This window comes from Thalia democratica, chromosome 3 (assembly GCF_965202585.1).
Source record: "Thalia democratica chromosome 3, ktThaDemo2.hap1.1, whole genome shotgun sequence".
Classification (NCBI taxonomy): domain Eukaryota; kingdom Metazoa; phylum Chordata; class Thaliacea; order Salpida; family Salpidae; genus Thalia; species Thalia democratica.
Window position 1 is genome coordinate 79,677,471 of NC_139167.1, and position 21,665 is coordinate 79,699,135.

Below are 21,665 nucleotides of genomic sequence, written 5' to 3' on the forward strand. Positions count from 1 at the left end.
TGTTAGGTAGAAATTTTTTTTAAGTGGTATATTATCAAATGTGTTATTTTATACATTTTAATAGATAGTGCAGATATTTAAATACGTATACTTATTTAAAATTGCTTAGTTTATTTATTTTAATAAAATATCATCTTCATGTAACTTTATTATTATCATTAAAGTTGATCACAAACTTTATTGATGTGTTACATAAAATTCTTAGCCTCAAGATTGTGTTAATAAGCTGTTGCTGTTCAATAATATAAAGTTTGCCCAGTTTATTTTGAACTAACATAACTATTTTTTAACATTGAGATATTATACTTTTACTTTATATTTACTTTTAAACAAATTAGCATGAAAAACAATAAAAGTTATACAACTAGTTTAACACACACTATATCATTCGAATGCTTAAAATAGTTAAGTTTTAATTACATCCGGTAATCGAACTTACAGCTTTTGAATATAAAATCTTCACCATAACAATGATAATAAACCTTTGTTAAATTAACAAAAAGAATGTAATTCATTACTTTGAAAAAATATGTTATACATATTTTTTTTCAGTTTAAAATGTGAAAAGTTTTATTACGTTCATTAGATTTTGAAACTTGGTCTATTCACTTAGTAGTTAGTAATAACAAAAAACTGGTTTTAAAAAATAAAAAATGTGAATGTGACTTATACAAAGACGACTTACATAAGAAGACTTAATTTTAAGCTTCAGATTGTACATTTAAGCTTCTCTTTTAAAATTATTGCTATTGGAAAATTAAAACATTAAAATAACAATGAATACAATATTAAAAAATGTTGTACATTTAAAACAGTTTTTTATAATAAAATACTTCTGTATTTTTGGTATAATTAAAAAGGTTTACATGACAATTATAATTCGGACAACTCAAATTCCGACAAATTCAAATTCCTAATAAAAATACTTAAAAGACTATATGAACAAATAATTTAAATTGGAAAAAAATAAAAAAATTATATGTTGATTTTATTATAATTTTTAACCCATTTTTTTAATTTTTGCTAAACCTTAAATATTTTTCAAAATCTTTTAAAATTACTAAAAATAACTATGTTTTTTACTTTATTTAAGAGCCATATCAGAAAAAATATTTAGTTTTTTATAAAAAGAAAACAAATGGATTGTAGATATTAATATGACCTACATATGTTTTTTTTTGATAAACATACAGTACTTTTTTATTTGTGGCCGTTCCATTTTTTTAAGAATTTGAATTGTCCGAATTTGAATAGACGTGCACCCATTAAATAGTACGCTGATCATTGTTCAAAACAAATTATTATTTTTAAAAAACGTGGAATTGTGTACAAAATGAAACTAATTTGGTTGAATTATTGTGATTTGGCAAGTATGATACAAATGTGATAGTGTCTTAAAATAATGATTCAAAAGGCAATAATTGATGGTAGCAGCAAAAAATTACAAAGTAAAATAATAAGGCTAAGATACGCATGTGTTGACCTATAAAAAAATTTGGTTTAAAAAAATTCAACAAGCTTAGCTTACTTCAGAAAATAAACACATCAAAAATAAAATACTTTAAAGAATAAACTATATCTAAAGATGCTTTGGTCATAAAACTATACATGTACGAAATTAGAAATTTAAATTGATGATTTTCACTTGATGGTAGAAAAAATCTCTATCTAAATGATTCATCTTTCAAATTGTAGAACTTTTTTGTGATTCAAATATCATCTTTAGTGCCTGAACAAAATGTGTTAAATTCTTTTTTTTTTAATTATACTACTTTTCATATAAAATTTTTAAAACAATTTTTGTTTTGGTTTAACATATTTTATTCTGAATAAAAACATACCATAAAATAACAACAGTTTATAACTTTTTTAAAGACTTTATTTTAATTAAAGTTTATCAAATAATTGACAAATACTAACTTTGAAAAATGCACTGAACCACAGCTTGTTAAACTTGACACAAACCATCTTGATGGTAACACCCACACTGTTTTCATCTCTGAACTTGATAATAAACCCTTTGTAGTTGTTTTTATTATCTGTGAAATAATAGAATAGATTTTGTATTTAGTACAGACTACTTCGATTAATTTAAATTGTACAATTTCTAATTTAATGATTAGAAAAAGTTGTTTAGACATACAGAATGCACAGTAGAAATTAGTAGTACAAATGAATTAGTATTAATAAACACATACAAACATGTAAATTTCGCTTAAAATCTGTACTAATATATACACCTACTAGCTTTTTAAACTAATTGGCTAGTTAAGAGAGACAACTTTTAAATTTGCTATATACTAATATGTTTCATACAAAATAATTTTTATTGTAACCTTTCAAGAAGTTTACATCCACAATATTTTTCATTGGAATCGTTGGTGCCACTAAATTGTTATCTTGTTTTAAACTTAGTATGTTCTTCAGATGTCTGCAAATGAACAGTTGTAACATTATTTTAGTTGTATAACTGAAATAATTATTTAAAAAATTTTTCAATTTTTGAACTAGCAAAATTTACACTTTTTTCTTATCTTTTATTATACAAAAGATTACTCTTACCATTTTATGGGTGAAACTTCTTATTTAAAAAAAACATCAAAAGGTTAGAAATTAAGTAGATTGATTTTTATTGATTACAGTTTTTTTACTTTAAAAATTATACTTCAAGCTTAAAAACTAAATAACTTCAAATTACAACTAAGTTAACTTTTTAAGAAAGACCACTTTTAAATTCCTAAAACTAAAACTTTTAATATATAGTTTTAGTTTTCTGTGTGAAAAATTTTATTTATAACTTTAAAACGAATTCTCAAACTGTTTTTTTAACCTGTAATCACCAGTCAGATGGTAAGCGAATTGACCCAAGTAATTTTCATCTGAATCATACAATTTGAACTCACAACCTGTTATGATTGCATAGTGATTTTTGGAAGTAAATTGAAATCTTAGATAAACTTAGTCTAAGCTAAAGACACAAGAAACTAAGATATTAATACTATTTTGATACAAATCAATAAAATAACAAATAACTACCATATAAATAACTTGTACGAGAACATTTTTGATTGTTGTTGGTGATTAAGGAAAAAATATCTACCAAAAAATCAACTGTTAAATTTAAAGTACTGAAATTTTTTTAAGCGGTAGGCTCGTAACGATAGTATGAGAACACAAACATGTTTTTTGAATGAAAAATGATTATCAACTTATAAATGTTTAAAAATGTATATGTGCTAAACTTTTATTTTCACTTTAGAATATGCACGTTTTCAATTTTACCTACTAAGAACAAACCTTTCAGCAAATACTTGATACTGCTATCGAAGAATTCACACTCGTTCTTGGTGACCAGTGCACACTCGTAGCAAGTTCTCACCGGGTCCACGAAGTTCATTCTCACCAAATTGAACTTGTATGAAGTGCACTTGTTGCAGAAACAATTCCCACACCTCCTGCAATGGTGCTGTGGGAAAAATTAACAAAATATTATTGTTCTGTATGTTAGATCCTTATTTATTTTAGGTCACAACTATGTGAGAAGTTTTGCATGATCATTTTAAATTAAAATGATTTATCTAAAAATTTTTAAGATAGCTTCATGTCATAATTTTTTAAATAAGTTTAGTACACTACTCAAGGTTGCAAAACATTTTTGGAAAATTTTCTGCAAAATACTGATATTTTTGAAAATATCAATTTTTATTATTCATTATTTATTTATTATTTACTAGCCACAAAAACAATTTTCATACTGCCAAGAGTAGTACTGAATCTTTAAAAAATGATTATTTTATATCATTGTTCATTTTGAAAGGTTTTAACCTTCTAAAATTCTTAGCAGTTATGTGTGATTTTCACAATCAAAAATATTTGCACAGCTTTGCAAAACAAAAATTCAGTCCATTATTCTCAGAATAATCTTAAATCACTACTTATCTTTATATTATAATCAAACATGAGTTTATGTCATTATAAATATACTTTTACAACTTCATATTAACTTTTGAAAAAATGCAATACTTACTACTTCATATTTTAATAAAAAATCTTATAAAAGGTTCCATATACAAATATAATGTCAGTATTTGCAAAATTTATAACCGGCTAACATTAATCTTTTCAAAATATACTAAACCAATAAAAAGCTTACACTGCTTACTCTTTATTAAAACAAGCTTCAACTGTTTAATAGTTTTAAAGATAGATTGAAATATTTTACTCAACTAACTTTTCTGTTGAGAAAATCGAATACTTTTTGGCAGCTATTGCACGACAGAACCTGTTGAAAGAAAAAATTAAAAAAATATGATAAAACAAGTGTTTAATAATATTTTATATTATCAACAACTTCAGAATTTAAGTCTACCAAAAATTGTTTATTTTCAAAAACTAAGCAAAACTTCAATGATTAAAAGTTCTACAAGATATGTATATATATATATATGTGTGTTAAAAAATTTATGAAGTAAACATTTTCTGTATTTAAACTTTACAAGTTTTACATTAGTGAAGTAAACATTTATAGATTAGTTCATACTTTGACTAATTTTAAATTTTTAAACTGAAGACTGGTTAATTGTTGGAGAAATAAGATTTTGTAAATAGAACAACACAGCTTAATAGTTTCAAAGAAAAAAACAGATTTTTTTGTGTCTACGTATAAAAACACCTACATAAAAATGATCTACTATTTTGTTGTCCATTTTAAAACGCTTTTAATCTAGGTTCGATTGGCGATATGCATATAGTACTGCCTCGAAACTCAACTTAAAAATTTGACAAGAAATACAGTTTTAACTCAGATGATGCAGATAAACCAGATGAGCACCAAGTTATAGCTTGTATGAACAAGTTTTTTAATTAAAATTTGTAAAACAATTACAGGGTTACCACTGTTGAGTCAAAAAATGTTCCCTGAGTGTTCCCGCAAGGCTAAAAAATTCTAAATAAGCACTTACAAATAAACAAAATTAACTTTTTTTGAACGAAACATTGAACCTGGATTAACTAAATCTTGTTCTAGATCTAGAAAAAGTTTTCCCTAAAATATTTTTAAAAATCTTAAAATTTCCCTGAAATTTTTTGAAAAAAACAAAAAATGCCCTTAGTTTCCCCGAGTTAAAAAAAAGAATTAAAATTCTCTGAGCATCCCTGAGATTTTCTTTAATTTGAAAGCTTCCTGAGTTTCCCTGAATCTCTTGAGTTCCCTGAGTGTGTGGCAACCCTGCATCTACCAAAGATTTATGAGGACTTCTGTATGCTTTTGTTGGGTTGTTTCACAAAAAAAATATATTCAATAATAAAGCCAAATGGTAATTTTAAATACCGTATATACATGGTATTTGTCTCACTTGCGCAAAAACTATATTTACTTTTAAAATTTTATTTGTAGTATTGTTTACAAGCACACTCAAAAACAAAGTAACCTAAAACAGCGTTTCCAAAAACTTAATGATATCGATTTAACTAAAATAATTATACACTGATGCACACTTTGGGAAATATTGATCTAAACAACTTCAATATTAAACTAAATCTTAAGAGATTCAAAACCAACATTAAGTAGACATTTTTGGGAGCTTTCTAATTGATCAATCAAATATATACCAGATTAAATATTCATAGATTACAGTTCATAGTATACAGTATCAAACTAACGTTTTTATCAGGAATCCACTGAGGTTCGCTCAAGCGGAAAGGAGAAGCAAACTCTTCACTAGTGGGCACTATTCGCAACCCGGACGCTGATTTGCACAACTTCTTATGTTGTGACGTCATATTTTAGAATTTTACATACAAACTTCTAAAATTTTAATACTTGTACTTAAAAAACGTAGCGCTTTTGAAAGGTTAACTTTAAATAGTTGTGAAATTCAACTTTAAAACATTAATCAACAGTAAACAAACAAACTAAAGTGCATTACCTAAGAAACATTTTTTAACAAACTCTTTCAACAGTAAAACTGTCTATACAAAATCAGTACTACTTTTACAATTTCTAGCAGAATAATAATAAAATAAACAAGTCAAAACTTAAAATACATGTTATTATAAATTTCTAAGCAATAAATTTTTTTCTTAAACATTAATTTTTTTTTAATTTTGTTTTTTATTTAAAATATCGATAAAAATATGTTAAAATAGAGTTCAAATTTTTAAAAGCAAAGTTAAGAATGTCCAATTTGTTTTTATTAAAACATACAAAAGTACACAATGCATAAAACTTATTTATCACTTTATCTAAAGTAGAGCTGCTGTGTTTTAAAACTTTTAATAAAACAAGATAAAGTCATTTTTGTCAGTTTTCAAAACCATAAAACTATAACTAATACAAAATGTTTAATTGAAATGTTTTTTCTTCGGATTCTTAAAACAAGGATGCGACAGTTTCAAAACTGAATTTTGAATCATTCAGTGTGCACAAGTCATCTGAAAGGTAACAATGAAAGGTGTGCACACAAGTTTATCAACTTATGACAAGTGTGCACAAATCATCTGAAAGGTAACAATGAAAGGTGTGCACACAACAATCAACTTATGACAGGTGTGCACACAACAATCAACTTATGACAGGTGTGCACACAACAATCAACTTATGACAGGTGTGCACACAACAATCAACTTATGACAGGTGTGCACTTAACAATCAACTTAAGACAGGTGTGCACACAACAATCAACTTATGACAAGTGTGCACACAGCTTGACGAGATCCGAGGGGTTGTGATCTGACAGCTGTATGATTTCAGCTTCTCCAGCTTCGGTGAGCGACTTTTTGTTGAGCCACTTGTTGTCTTTGTAGTACGCCAGGTGAGATAACACTTCCCTGTCGTCGTATCTGTAACAGGAAATAAATAAATTATAATTAGTATAGAAATTAATATTAAATAATTTTTGTTAGTATACTTGTTTGTGTTGTTGTGTGAGAATAATAAGTAACTTTTAACAGTTCAATCATATCTGTGTGGGAAATAATATTAAGTAGTTAATATAAATAAATGAATATTATAAGGCAGTGCTTCTGAAATGGGGTTCCGCGGAACCCTAGGGTTCCGCGACGCCTCTCAGGGGTTCCGCGAAGCCTTTCGAAATTTAAAAAAGAAATACATAGATCATAAAACTTCAAAAAAAATGGAACACATAAAATGGAAAACATATATAATTATAGCATTCATTGATCTGCTTAGTGTGTATCTAGCGGTAGGACTTTTAATGGGTATTCATTATTAATAGGTGTCCTGTTTTCGCAAATTTTTGCAAATTTTTTGAATTTCTATTTTTAGTGAAGTCATGAAAATATTGGTATTATCACTAAAGCAAACAATGTAGGATCAATCAAAACAGATTTTAAATGTTTACACAATAAAACTATATAAAATATCTCTAGTTTCACTATTGATCTGTGCGAGGAGGTTGCATCAAAAGCAGTTGTTAAAAAACTTATAACAATTCCTCTGTCTAATGACACCATCTAATCTAGGGTCATGTAGATGGCTAGTGATACAGAGAATCAACTACTGGAGAAATTAAAAGCCAGTCTATTTTATGCTGTGCAACTAGACGAGTCCACTGACGTAAGCTGCAAAGCCTTGTTACTCGTTTTAGTTAAATATTGTGGGCAGGAAGGATTCAACGAAGTTATATTATTTTGTGGAGAATAACCCAAAAAAAACATCTTCTGTTGAAGTAATGAAATGTGTCGAAAATTATTTCATCATCAAGGGTTTAGAGTGGAATAAATGTGTCGGCATTTGTACTGATGGTGCAGCGTCTATGACTGGGTCCAAAAGTTGTGTAGTGAGGAAAATGAAGGATAAAGCACTTGAAGCTAAATGGATACATTGTTTTTTACATAGATAAAATTTGACAACAAAACATCTTCCTTCTTGTTTACAAGAAATTCTCTCAGAGTCGATTAAAACTGTTAATTTTATAAAGCAAAGTGACACAAAGGCCAGATGTTTCAAAGACCTATGTGAAAGTTTAGATGCTGACCATCTGCGACTTCTTTATTACAACGAAGTTCGCTGGCTGTCGAAGGGGCGGACACTGGTTCGTCTCGTTAAATTAAAGAAGCAGGTGTTCACCTTTCTTAAAGATGGAGGCTCATAATTAGTGAAGTTCTTTGAAGATGATGTTTTTTTGGCCAGGCTAGCTTATCTCACCGACATTTTAGAAGAACTGAATGCTTTGAACTTAAGCATGCAAGGGAAGCAAAATTGCATTTTTGTCATGACAGACAAGATTGAGGCGTTTTAAAATAGAATTAACTTTTAAAAGAAAAATGTTAGCAATGGTAATTTTGCGATGTTTCACCGGTTTGATGAGGCCCATAAAAAATGCATATATTTTAACTTCTCTGACGAAATATACAACCACCTTGATCTTTTGTCTATAAAGTTTCATTTATTTTCTTGAAGATGTTCGCATCGGAAATTTATGGAATTTGAATTCTTTTATGTGTGATATTGCCCGTTTATTACAGTAGTCTGTGAATCCGATTAGGTTCATGTTCATTTCGTTATTGTTTGTAGCACTCATTTTGTTTTTATTATGCAAGGAAAGATTTTTATGACGTTGCGATTAATCATGTTTGTATTCGTTTATTTATTATAGAATCATAAAATACCTATTGCCTCTGGCGCACTTTTAGTTTGACTGGACTTAATACTATTACAATTGGTATGATTTCTAACAATGATATGGTTTTGCTAAAAAAATTGTTTTTTACTGAAATTCTTTTGTTTTCTGCAGGAAATATTATATTAAACATTTTATGTAAAATTAAATTAGGGGTTCCGCGGAAAAGTTGAACTTTGGAAAAGGGTTCCGCCACTAGAAAAAGGTTAAGAATCACTGGTATAAGGAACTTACAATACTGTACTTCAGTTGATACATTGTGTGACAAAATAAATTTAAATGGTAATATGATGCAAAAGAATTAAATACGTTAACTTTGTAAAAAATACACTCTAACCTCTAAAGCCCTTTGATATTTATACTGTCAAGTTTATTTTTTCTTAAGTTAAAACTGTTGAAAAATCTGTTTCAGCCGAATGCTAGACAACCTATTACTAAAACCATTGAAACAAATTAAACTTTTTTTTACTGCCACCGTAATGTAGGGGTCAAGACGATTGAAAATAATATTTTAGTAAATGTTGAAATTATACTTTTTTATATTTAAATAAGTAGGAATGTTAAAATTCAATTAAAAACGCGCAAACCCAGCCTAATTTTAATCAACATTTTTCAAAAAACAATTATTTAGTTTCCACCGGTATGTGGGGGTCAATAATCGAAATTGATAAAAATATTGAAATACCATTATTTGTTCTTTTTTTTTATTTAGATCTTTATTTTTAATTTAATTCAGTAGAAATCAAACTTAATGAAAGGCGTATAATAACAAACTACAAACTTTTCAACTTCCACGGGTATGTGGGGGTCCAAGCAGTCGAAACCCTCCTGGGTTATGGAATCGTACGGGTGGTGCTCGATGTCAAACGGGACTTCCCCGTTCTTGAAATCGCTGATGGCGCAAACCACCGCCCCGTTCCTCCAATCACCGTTGAGCAATTTGCGGACCTGTGATTGAGATTCTATAACATTGTATGTTTTTTTTATTATTTGATTAACAGTAAACACATTTAAGTTCGGTTTTATTGCATAAGGGATGTAACAGTATAGCAACAAAACTTGTATAGATAAAGCTGTATGGGAATTTGTTTCTATGTAATACATATATTTGTATTAATTAACAACAATAAAGCAAAGTTCATTAATAACAGTAAAGGTGAATTTGAAAATTTAACAAATTCTGGATGTTTGGAAAATGTTTTAGTATAATATTTCTTACTTTTATTTATATATAAGGCGATATGGTCATTTTTATTTGCATAAAATAATATTTTGTATATTTTATGTGATTTTTAATTTTGTTTTAACAACAAAGTTACAGCATCAAATACTAAAAACTGACAAATTCTTAAGCTGACATACTCAAATATTACTTGTGTTTGAAAACTTAACTCAAATAACTTTGTTATCTTAGTAAATAATAATTTTACTGAGACCAACCAAACCACATTAAATTCAAACACAAATATGGTAAAAATTTAATCTTACCTGCACTGTTTCATTAAGGGCGTTGCATTTATAACGATTGCTTTTATTGTTTTTAAAAATCAAGTCGGTATAAAAAAGCAAATGTATTTGATAAAAAAATCTAAAAAAGTTTAAATAATGAAAATAGCTCATCTCATTAAAGTGAGGATAATTAAAGTCACAAATTAAAGAGAAAATTAAAATTAATATTAGAAGTAAATAAGATTAAACTTTAATTAAACAAACTAAATATTTAAAAATAGAAAAAATATTACATGATGAAAACAACTCATCTCGTAGGCATAAGGGTATTAAATTTAAAAAAAAATAAAAAAATAAATTGTTTTCAAACAAAAACAAAGTGTAACATTATGAAAGTAGCTCATCACATTTGCTTGCAGGTAGTTTAACTAAATATTAAAAAATATTAGAATACTAAAATTAAAAAGTTTAAATTTAAAAACTAAAAAATTCAATTGTAATTTAAAATCTTACGAGATGAAAATAAGTTATTTTATTCTCACAAATACTTCTGTTATAAAATTAATTAATTAATTAAAACCTTTTACATGATGGAAACAGCTCATCATATGTGCAGGCTTAATTAAAAAAGTAGAGTTAATTAAAACAACAAAGAAACATAAAACAATCATGATAGAAATAGGTCATTTAATTGTTTAAAATACATTTATTGTAAACTTAAAATATCTAACAGTATCAATAAAAAACAACTCACATGATGGAAGTAGCTCATCTCATGGGCGTGGGGGTAGTGACCGGCCTTCATCTTGATGTGCTTCAGTCTTTCGAACATCACGTTTACCGCGTCAACAGCGACCAAAGTTCTCGGAAACTCATCGTTGCTTTTTGATTGGTTCATTATTTCTAGTACAAGTGCTCCGAACACGTCCGGCGCGTATCTGTGGATGTTTTCAAATTTTATTTTATTAAGGTTTTTGTTGTTTGTTTCGTGTTAATAAACTATACACTTGGTTTATATTTGAAGTACATAAATACTGGTCAATCTGAGTTGATTTGTATTTATTATTCATTTTAATAGTATCTTATTGTTTTTAGTTACTTTATAAAGTTTTAACACTATTTAAGTAACACTATTTAAAGTTTCAAAATCTATTTTTCTGATTTTATTTTACATAGATACTTTATTATCGCGTTTATTTAGAAAGTTCAAATAGTTAATGTTTTATAGTTTTTTTTTATTGCTTGTAGTGTAAACAATATCATTAAGGCCATAGGGGGGGGTAGAAGCCATTTTTTGACCAAAAATAACATATAGACTTATATTATAGTAAATTTCATAATCTTTCAGATGCTTTTTTTAGATTTTAAAAATATTAAGTAACTTTTTTTTTATGACCGGTTATATAAAGGGTTGTCTTTATAAAGGGTATATAAAGGGTAACTTTAAAGCCGTTTTTCTCGAGTTTTTAAAAACGGGCTTTAAAATCTATCTTCTCCTTCATTTTTTAAGCAATCTTCTTCAGATTTTCAGGAAATGTTCCTTACATTATGAGAAAAAAACGTTATTTGTGAACTTTAATAATTTTAAAAAATAAAAATTTTATGACAAAAAAAAAAAAAAAAAAGTGATTTTTTATCAAAAAAAATTTTTTTTTCAAAAAAAAATTATTTTTACTTAAAATTTTTTAAAGTCACAAATAACGTTTTTTTGTTATTGTATAAAGAATAGACTGTGAAAGTTTGAAGAAGATTGCTTAAAAAATGAAGGAGGAGATAGATTTTGAATGCATTAGTCTTTTTTTGCCGTTTTAGTTTTTCCTTCCCCATAAGGAACCTGTTATGCGGCCCGACTTTGGCCGGTCATATCTCAAAAACTAATTCGAATTTTTAAAAACGGTAAAAAGCAACTTAAAGCTTAGTAAAAACTCTATAAAATAAGATCAACTTGTAAAAAACATGGCCTACCCCCCCCCCCTATGGCCTTAAAACAAAATCTTAAAACATTAAAACACTTCACTGTTTTATTTGTGTATTTGCCTATGATTTTTTTATGATTAACACATCTGGCGCGGATCTGAGTTGATTTGCTTTATATTTAAATTTTATATTTAAATTAAACAGAAATAAACTATAGGCAAACTCCAACTAAAAATCAAACTTGATCCTAGCAATACCTTACAATACATTAAGTATATACAAATTCAATAAAACAAATAATTTTATATCAATCAACATCAAGTCTATTTACCTGATCCTAGCAATACCGAGATCGATCAGTTGCGTGAAAGTTGAACCTTCCTCAGTTACATCCCTTCTACTCCATTCATATCTAATAAGAATTATTATAATAATATTATACACTCCTCTCGTATCTAATAATTAAAATAATAAATTAAATATGTTAATATTAATATATACTCCATTCGAATCTTATAACAAATATTATAATACCATTATTAACTCCGTTCATATATAATTATAAATTTTATAATAAATTACACTTTATACTCCATTCGTATCTAATAAACATTATAAGAATATTATATAATCCATTCATTTCTAATAATTAAAATAATAAAGTAAATATGTTAATAATATATACTCCACTGGTATACAACATGAGTATTATAAAAACTAACGTAGTAATACTAAGAACAAAAATAACAAATTAACTTGATAATACTATACACTCGTACCTCCTAGTAGTATGAAGCGTGTTAAGAAGCTTCTCATTGGTCCGTTTGAATTGAACTAGCCAATCGCCTGCCTTCTCCGGTTGATCGAACCTTCCCTCGTCGTACGTTGATTTCATTACCTGCAAAATATATTTCATTTGATTTTTACATTCACACTTATCATACTTTGATGTGTGATATAAATTCAAAAACTTAATAGTTTTACTTTATTATTTTTATTATACATTTAAATAATTGCGGCTGGTAATGTGCATTTATTGTTAATTATTAAAATAATATATTTACTTAGTATTGTACATTGAATGACAAAAAAAGTGATTATAACACTGTGGATTCATACTTTGCATTCAAAGGGTTATGAAACAGTATCTTTTTTAATTAAAAGCGCAGTTTAAAGACTTATATACAAGAGATTATGGGGTAACATGGGTTATGAAATAAGTTTAAAAACAAAATAATTTTAAACACACATATATAGTTTTATAATAACAGGGCTGCCACTTTCTAAAACAAAAAGACCAATATGGGTAAACTATAATTAGCCTCAGTTTTCAGAGCCACAAACTGAAAAACTGTTGCCATTCAAGCTAGAGTACTTAAAACTATCCTAATTATAACAAAAGGACCAACTAGCATTAAACTAGCCTGAATTTAATGAAACAACTCCAACAAGTAAACTTTCGTTTGAGGTTTTTAAATAATCTGAAACTAACCAATTTATGGAATAGTATGAGTATGGAATACACGTTTACACATTAACAGACTTTTAAGCTACCATAAGAAATAACTCATATTTAAATATTGAAACAACAACTTTAAATTTTAACCTGGTAAAGTTTAAACTTTGCGTATTAATTTAATATTAAAATTATTTATATATTTAAATATTCTAACAACCTCTGCTGGTTTACTTTAACTATTAAAGTAAATAAAAATAATAAAACACTTATTTAAATTTATTATAACATTTATTCATGAATAGTTTTAATAAACCTACACCTCAGTATTAATCATTTCTGTAATATAAAACATTTAAGGTCAGCTAACAAATCATAAAACAAATCAATTCATATCACTTTAGAACTGTTAAACCTCGGTCAACTAAGTAGAACACTTTCAACCATAACTAATAAAAACAACAATACAAAAATAAAAACCTCAGTCAACTTGTTATAAAACTAGTTTCCCTTAGAAACGGTAATAACTAGTACATTAGTATTACATACATTTTATATTTATTAGTTTTGGAACAAATTAAGTATAATTTTTTTATATACTAATACATAAATACTTCGGTTAGTTAAGTTTAAGAAGTAAACATCAATATACAATTTTTTATTAATTCATTTTGAAATTAAGAAATAAAAACTACAAACAACAACGCATACCTCAGTAAGCTTGTCTTCCCTGTTGCTGTGATGGTAGTGAGTCCAGTCCCTGGTATTGAGGCAATTCAGTACCAGCCAGTTTTGACTCAACGCGTAGTGGACGGCGTAGTGGAGCGTCATCGTTTTTCCAGTGCCAATACCGCCGTACAATAAGTATCTGTGAAATAAAAATTTGATTTAATTTTCCACGGTATAAATAAATCATGCTAAATTGACTGGGTAAAATAAAACAGCAATTTTCAATTGTTGCTTCAGTGCAAATATTTTTAACTGTGAGCTTTATAACAAGCATCTGTTGTATTTGATTTATTTAATTTTTTTTTTTATTCTAACAACACTCTAACACGTATCTGTTTCATTAAATATTGAATTGAATGTTTTGCTCAACTCTAGTACAGCAAGTTTTTGGTAGAAAGATTTACATACGCCAGTAAACAGAAGAGTATTTTACTCCATAAACATAGTGTGGCATCAGAATAATTTAAAAAAAGATATAATTTCATTTTACTTTATGAAAATACCAGCATTTAATAAGTATCTGTTGTTTAAAAAAAGTAATACTTAGAAAAATAAAAACATCCTAAATCTGATTGTATAATCGAAAGCAGTAAATCTCAAATATTTTAGCTGTTCATAATTTTTTTGGTTTTGAAATTCAACTATATAATCTAACAAGTATCTCATAAAATGATTAATTTGATACAATAAAGATTATATATGATTACAATTACTTTTAAAATGTCTGTTTAAAATTTTAAATAAACTATATATTTATTATTTCTTAAATGATTTATTTAAACTACTTTCTTTAAACTTTAGTTTTAAGTATGTTTTCTTTATCAAACTTTAGAAATTTATATGTTGAATTAATTTTATCATTTTTACTTAGAAGGTACCTGTAAAAATTATTAAGTATATTAAGGCTTTTTTATAAACCTAAATCTACTATCATTTAAAAGTATTTTCAACACAATAAAGTTACAATTATACAAAAATTAAATAAATGATAGTAGTTGTTGCATACATGAACCTTTAGCAAATGGTAAAAACATTTAAATATATTTATTAACAGGTGGTTAGTACATAAATAAACTTTTTTTAATTAATATTTTCAAAATCATACATGGAAGTATATAATTTCTTTTCATCAGATAGCTAGCTACTTATAAGTTTTAAAGTTTTATTTAATGGTAAATTACATCTTGTAAAATAATTTCTTCAGGTAAAGCTAAAATATCTAGCATAAACCAACATAAGTATAATATTATTATTAAATAAATAAAAGGTATTAATAAATACAAATCACATGATTGAGTGCAAAAACAATAGAAATATAAGTAGTTTTTACTCTAGTATATTAAACAAATGTTTTCCAACAAATACCTATTGACACTAGGTATAAAGTCAGCGTTTATCAGGTAACAAGCTCTATCATACTATGTCTGTCAAAAAACAAATACCTAAAAGTAAACTTGAAAAATAATCTTAAGTAACAACTAGTAACAATATAAAAATGATCTAAGACATCATTTCTTATATCCATACAGCATTAAACTTGTCTGCTTGATAATTTTTTTAAAATCATTTTACCATACACTCGTTAACAAGCAGTGATATTTATTTCAACAACAACCATCATATAATTTTTCACTGATTTATTACTCTCAATGTGATGATTCTATTTCAAAAATTTATACCTCTAGAAAAAGTACTTAAAAGAAACGCACTTTTCTAAATTATCTATGGAGACTTTTATCCTGCTTTAACGAGTATAATCACACACTTGTTGTGAAAAGCCAGAAGTTTTTAGAGAAAATTAATTAAAATTTCTAAAAAAAATTAAACAAAACATTTTATGAAAACGTAACATTATTTCAAACTTAAACACTAAAAATTTATTAATTTTCAAAACACTTTAACGGCAGTGAATAGTAGGCGGACTTCATATACTTAAATACTTCTAAAACTGTTAAAAATAATTATAAATATGTAACATCTTACAGTTGCATAAAAAACATGCCATTTCTGACTTAACATATTTAAAGCGAGCGATCAAAATTATTTAAAATGTTACTTTTTGTTTAATATTTTAAATAAACCCATAAACATAAATCTTATCTATTACCAGGCAGCTACATTAAATAATTGACAACTAATTAAATTGGTAGTAGTGAAAACCAATCTAATTTGTTAAATCTACTTGTTAACAGCAAAATAGTCTGCCACCTTCATGTGCTTGACAACTTTCAGCGCTTTAATAAACTAAATCAAAAATTATAGAAATTGTATTAATATCAATATATATCCAAAGAGATATAAATCTAACTTGATAAGGGTAGCAAATAGTCATCATGTTTTATGTAATTAACAACTTTAATTAATTTTGATATATATCAAAATTATATTATTAACAATAAATATTTAAACATATATACTTGTTAACAGGGTTAGAAAAATCAGCACACTTCATGTAATTGACATAAATTTTAATATATATCAAAACTATTAGAATTTATATTATTAATAATATATATTAAAACCAATCTCACTTGTTAACGGGACTGGAGTAGTCAGCGCACTTCATGTAATTGACAACTTCTAGCATGTTGCTTCTGATCATCATTGTGTGCTCACCCATCGCTTTACTGTGACGCCTGTACTGCCAGTTGAACGCGTCCTTTGTCATCATTCTGCTGATGACGTCATCGGGTATTTTGTAGAAGGTCGACGCGTGCATTGGCGTGTGCTTTGACGGGTCTGATTCCTCACATCTTAATGGGAATTTATTTAAAAATTTTTATTTTTTGTTTTTGTTTTAAAATAAATCAATACATCTTAGTTGACATAAAAATCCAATAGTTGCCTACCCATTATATATTAATATATATATATATATATTATATATTAATATATGTCTACCCACTGGTTTTTAGAAAATTCTTCAAGATTTTTGAATGTACACTTTTTTGGGTGTATTTTTAGTTTAAAGTCAAGTTTAGGTTACAAACAGTTTTAAGTAGTATAAAAGCATTGAAAAATATTGTATAAGTAGTTTAAATGTACTTTTTGATATATAAATTTGATGGTGAAAATTATTTTTTATCTGTATGATAGACTTTTTGTGTTAATCAATATTTTACTACTTAACATGTAAAAAATTCAGAGTTTTCAAAGCTTTTTAGTGATTTTAGTTCAAAATTTCAGGTTTATCATTTAGATCATTCATCATTTATTATTATTTCAGGTTTTAGATTTTCGTTTGGAATTGATTTTTGTTTCATACTTTCTAAAATTCAAGGTTTTTTGGAAACTCTGTGTTTAATACTTGGAACTAACCATGATTACTAATCATGACGAAGTGTTTTCAATAAACATGTTATTGAAAGTTTTACTTAAAAATAATTTAAAAAACTGGTATTTAGTTTCAACTTAAATATATTTCATATATACATTTTAAGACAAAATGAATAATATGCCAAGACTATAATCATTTATTTGCAAGCAAGTTTTGAAAAAAATTAGACCAGTACGTTATATAAAAGAAAGCAATTATAGAATTACAGCTCTTATTTATGATACTAATCTATTTGCAGGAAGACAAAAGATGTGATCTGTATTTGGAAAAATATTCATTAGTCATGACTAATATCTCATTGAAAATGAATGGTTTTTGAAAGGGGCCATGTAGAACCCTTACTTTATGAGCTACTGAATTATATATATTGTCACTTTTTTATCAACTTTGAATTTATTAATTTCTTTGTTCACAATACAAACTTCTATAAATTATTACTTATAAAAAAAACAAATTTATTTTTTAGTTAAAATGTGTTTAAACTTGTGTTGTCTAAATTATTAAGCTTTAGTTCATTTTAGTTTATATGTATATATATATATATATATATATATATATATATATATATATATTTATACTTGTTTCAGACATTTTACATTATTAAATTCACTAAATTCAACAAGGAGTTATTCTTTATGATGCTTAATCTACAAAACTTAGAAAAGTATAAATTATTATTTGAAGTATATTTTTTAGATGAATATTTAAAAACTTAAAACTTGGCACAGCTATGATAAGCAAAGCATCATGTTAAAAAAAGTTTTAAAGATTTGTTGTGAAATATAAAAGAGATTTTTTCTTGAAATTTTTTTGATAATAATAAGAAAAAATTCAAATTATATTTGAGTACAAAAATGAACAAAAAATCTGTTATTGAAAGTTAAAAAAATTAACAATGTTTATGACAAAAACAGAACTCACTGCCATAGAAATTTATACAACTTTAAAATGAGTTTAATTGACCACACTAAACAAAAAAAAAAGATAAGTGCTTTCTAAACTTTTGAACATAAAACAAAGTAACAAGCTTAAGATAATTAAAAGATGCATGTATGTTATATATGCTATGAACAAGTTTGTAACTTGTATACAGGGTTGTCACATGTTTATAAGAAATTAAATTTTAGGTTTTCTGTACTTCTTTCAGGTTTTTGAAAGTACAATTATTTTGGTAAAACTTAAGTAACAAATTAAGCTTAAGGTAAAAACAAAGTATAACTGCTTTACAAAGATACTGTGAAGCTACTTTTAATGTTTTTTTATGAAAATAATGATGCAGCTTTTTTTTTTGCTTTTATTATAACTTTTTGTATCTACTAATAAAAATTTTGTTACTTAACATGCAAAAAAAAATTACAAGTTTTATTCGAAATTCCAGGTCTTTTTTTTATAAATAAGCTCTAGGTTTTTCCAAGATTCCAGGTTTTTATGCAACCCTCTTAGTGTTAAAAAATTCAAAACTTTTAGAAAAGTTATAACAATTTATTTTTTTTAATTGGTTATATTGTTATAAATCAATATTAAGACTTTAAGGATTTATAATTTACTAAAAATCAATTGAAACTTTTTATTTTGTGCTTTAATTTCAAGCAATTTTAAAAAAATATACAGCATTATAAAAACTATTTTTTAACGCTTATTTCATTTTAAAGTGATTTATGCAGCATAATGGATAGTTTTTCTTTGAAGTTTACATCATAGTTAAGGTCTATTTCATACAAAAAGCTACTAGTGGAGTTATAATAACTCACATTTTAAACTCAAATTAACTAGCATTTATTAAACAAATCACTAAACTAGGCTAAGAAAAATACAAATAATAAGAAATATATATGAGCCGGTATATAAGTATAAACATGTAAAATGGGGTTTATTTCTTAAACTAATCTTTTTGAAATACCAAGTATTTTAATCATAAATAATATTGTGATTTTTTCAAGATAAGTAAAAAGAAATATTAAGAAAAATTTTACTTTTTCACCACATAAACAAAAAGTAAAATCTGAAGTTCTTGAACTAAGAAATGTGTAGTATCATGACCAATTCATAGATGACATTTAATTTAGATTCAAAGTGTCAATAAAAACCTGGTTCTTTTTAACAATAAGCTTTAAATCTATTAAAATTGTAACCAACGATCTAAAGTTTTATTATCAATAGTTAAAGAAAATTATTTATTTGTTAAACAAAAACTTATTTAACAATCTAACTCAGTTGTCTTAAATTATAGTAAACACTAAATTTATTTAACACATAACTGGGTTGCCACACTTTGTATCAAAAAACTGACCCGAGTTGATCATAAACTGTCCTGAGTCATCTTGAGTTTTTTCAAATATTTCAAAAAATTGTTTAAAACATTTAAAAATAAACACAAATCAAATTCTTCATTAAAACTAGTTGAAAAATAGAATAATATTTCATTCAATCTCATTCAAAATCTAAAAAATAATATGTTCTGAGATAAATGAAAACAAAAAAAAATTATCCTGAGTTTTTCATAAAAAATTAAACTATCTTGAGTCAAAAAACTAAATTCAAAATATCCCAAGTTATCCTGAGCTGTCATGATTACCCTGAGTGTGTAGAAACCCTGACAATACCAACTATTGGTCCATAAGATCATAGGGAGATGGTGCAAATTTTGTAAAAAATGTTGGACTTCCCCTATTGGCCTTCATAAAAAACTATATCTTTTTTGATATTTATTAAAAATTTTAAATCAATAAACTTAAATAATGTTGTCAATTGTATACAGATAAATTTTTCAACATTTACTTAACACAATACCTTTAAAAAATCCAACCTGAAATTTTTCACATAGGAAGCTTGACCGGGTTGATACTGTGACAGAGGTTTGGGCAGAACTACTTGGCTTTCAACTGCGGGTTGGTAGAAACATCTCTTTGGAACAATAGAATGGTTCCTAAGTATGACTCTGGCTGCTTGCATTATATTAATGTGCTGTGATTGTTTTTAAAGTGAGTTGTTAATATGTTATTTTAAGGGAATAAATTATTCAAAGTGGTTTTATTAATCGCAAGGATTATTAAGATTATTAGAATACTGTTATTTTTAAGCTATTTTCAATTTTGTACAAACAATATTGCATTATATTCAGTTAATGTGTGGTATTTTAATAATTAGTTAGTAATGTAGCTATGTTTTTTAATGGTGACAACATAACTTGTTTTTTATACTGCACTTGCTAGGTATTTAACAATAATACTTGTAGTTTTAAACCTAATTTAGACTTTTCTGTAGTATTGCAGTTAAAGATAAAAAAAAAGTAAGATTGAAAACACATTAAAATGTTGTTTGGTTTTTAAAATATTTGACTTCAACTTTCTAAAATTATTCCTAATTGATTGTTTAAAAAATTTTACTAACATCAAACATTTAAACACTAGAGAGCTTATGAAAATGGTGCCCTTATAATTTTCAGTTGCTAATCATATTTACATTTAGGAATGTCACAAAAACACTAAGTGAAAAGTTAAAGATGATTTGCAAAAAATCAAGTAGGGGAAAAAGTAAGGACAACCCTTATGTAAATTGTATGGAATCACTTCTTGACTTTTCAATCAAAAACTTAAAATTAACAAAATTATAGAAATTAAAAAAAATCAAAATAACCCTCCATTAAACTTTTTTTAATATCTTACCTTAAAAGTGTAGAATATGTTTTTGAGATGATTGCTACATTTACAAAAATTTGGAGTCAAAACAATATTTAAATTTTAAGGTCCCATACAATATACATAGAGGTTGTTTACAGAAACAAATTACTTTGCCAACACAAATTACCTGCACTTCTATAAATCATCTAACATTATTCACAAAGTGTTTTCATTGATAAATGTTAATTGATTTGCAGATGAAAATGCAATGATCCTTATTTTTATAAGCACCCTAAAACACATAATATTACATATATTTATGGGTAGCTGTCTAAATTGCACAAGGGGACAAAATTGCACAAGTGCACAAAGATACTTTTGCACAAGAAGATAAAATTGCACTAATATACTTTTGCACAAGAATATAAAATTGCACTAAGATACTTTTGCACAAAGGGTTACTTTTAAAGGAGCAGACAATTTTCACAAATTAATTTTTTGTTATTTTCTATTTT

The 21,665-nt window shown here is 26.2% G+C and overlaps 2 protein-coding genes across 2 annotated transcripts; both read right to left on the reverse strand.

The window, feature by feature from the left end:
• Positions 1-1,527: 1,527 nt before the first annotated feature.
• On the reverse strand, positions 1,528-5,796 carry LOC145831670 (zinc finger FYVE domain-containing protein 21-like). Its single transcript, XM_082938981.1, has 7 exons — positions 5,662-5,796; positions 4,232-4,282; positions 3,298-3,466; positions 2,831-2,906; positions 2,337-2,431; positions 1,921-2,039; positions 1,528-1,729 (listed from the first exon to the last, which is right to left on the reverse strand). The coding sequence occupies exons 1-7, from the start codon at positions 5,779-5,781 to the stop codon at positions 1,685-1,687; spliced, it is 675 nt and encodes a 224-aa protein (XP_082795107.1). The 5' UTR covers positions 5,782-5,796; the 3' UTR covers positions 1,528-1,684.
• A 367-nt stretch (positions 5,797-6,163) lies between these two features.
• LOC145831608 (small ribosomal subunit protein mS29-like) lies at positions 6,164-20,490 on the reverse strand. Its single transcript, XM_082938914.1, has 8 exons — positions 20,337-20,490; positions 16,725-16,946; positions 14,176-14,332; positions 12,788-12,906; positions 12,340-12,420; positions 10,846-11,029; positions 9,424-9,590; positions 6,164-6,840 (listed from the first exon to the last, which is right to left on the reverse strand). Exons 1-8 carry the CDS (start codon positions 20,480-20,482, stop codon positions 6,684-6,686), a joined length of 1,233 nt encoding a protein of 410 aa, XP_082795040.1. The 5' UTR covers positions 20,483-20,490; the 3' UTR covers positions 6,164-6,683.
• Between the last annotated feature and the right edge of the window lie 1,175 nt (positions 20,491-21,665).

Bases quoted from the DNA above. Each gene is read 5' to 3' on its own strand.
- LOC145831608 (XM_082938914.1), bottom strand. From the start codon at position 20,482: ATGCAAGCAGCCAGAGTCATACTTAGGAACCATTCTATTGTTCCAAAG. The intron at 16,947-20,336 runs GTTGGATTTTTT...ATTCCCATTAAG, and splicing joins TCCTATGTGAAAAATTTCAG to ATGTGAGGAATCAGACCCGT. The intron at 9,591-10,845 runs GTGAGTTGTTTT...TCTCAATCACAG, and splicing joins AGATGAGCTACTTCCATCAT to GTCCGCAAATTGCTCAACGG.
- LOC145831670 (XM_082938981.1), bottom strand. From the start codon at position 5,781: ATGACGTCACAACATAAGAAGTTGTGCAAATCAGCGTCCGGGTTGCGA. The intron at 2,907-3,297 runs GTTTGTTCTTAG...CAATCATAACAG, and splicing joins TATCAAGTATTTGCTGAAAG to GTTGTGAGTTCAAATTGTAT. The intron at 1,730-1,920 runs GTTAGTATTTGT...CATTTTGTTCAG, and splicing joins GGTTCAGTGCATTTTTCAAA to GCACTAAAGATGATATTTGA.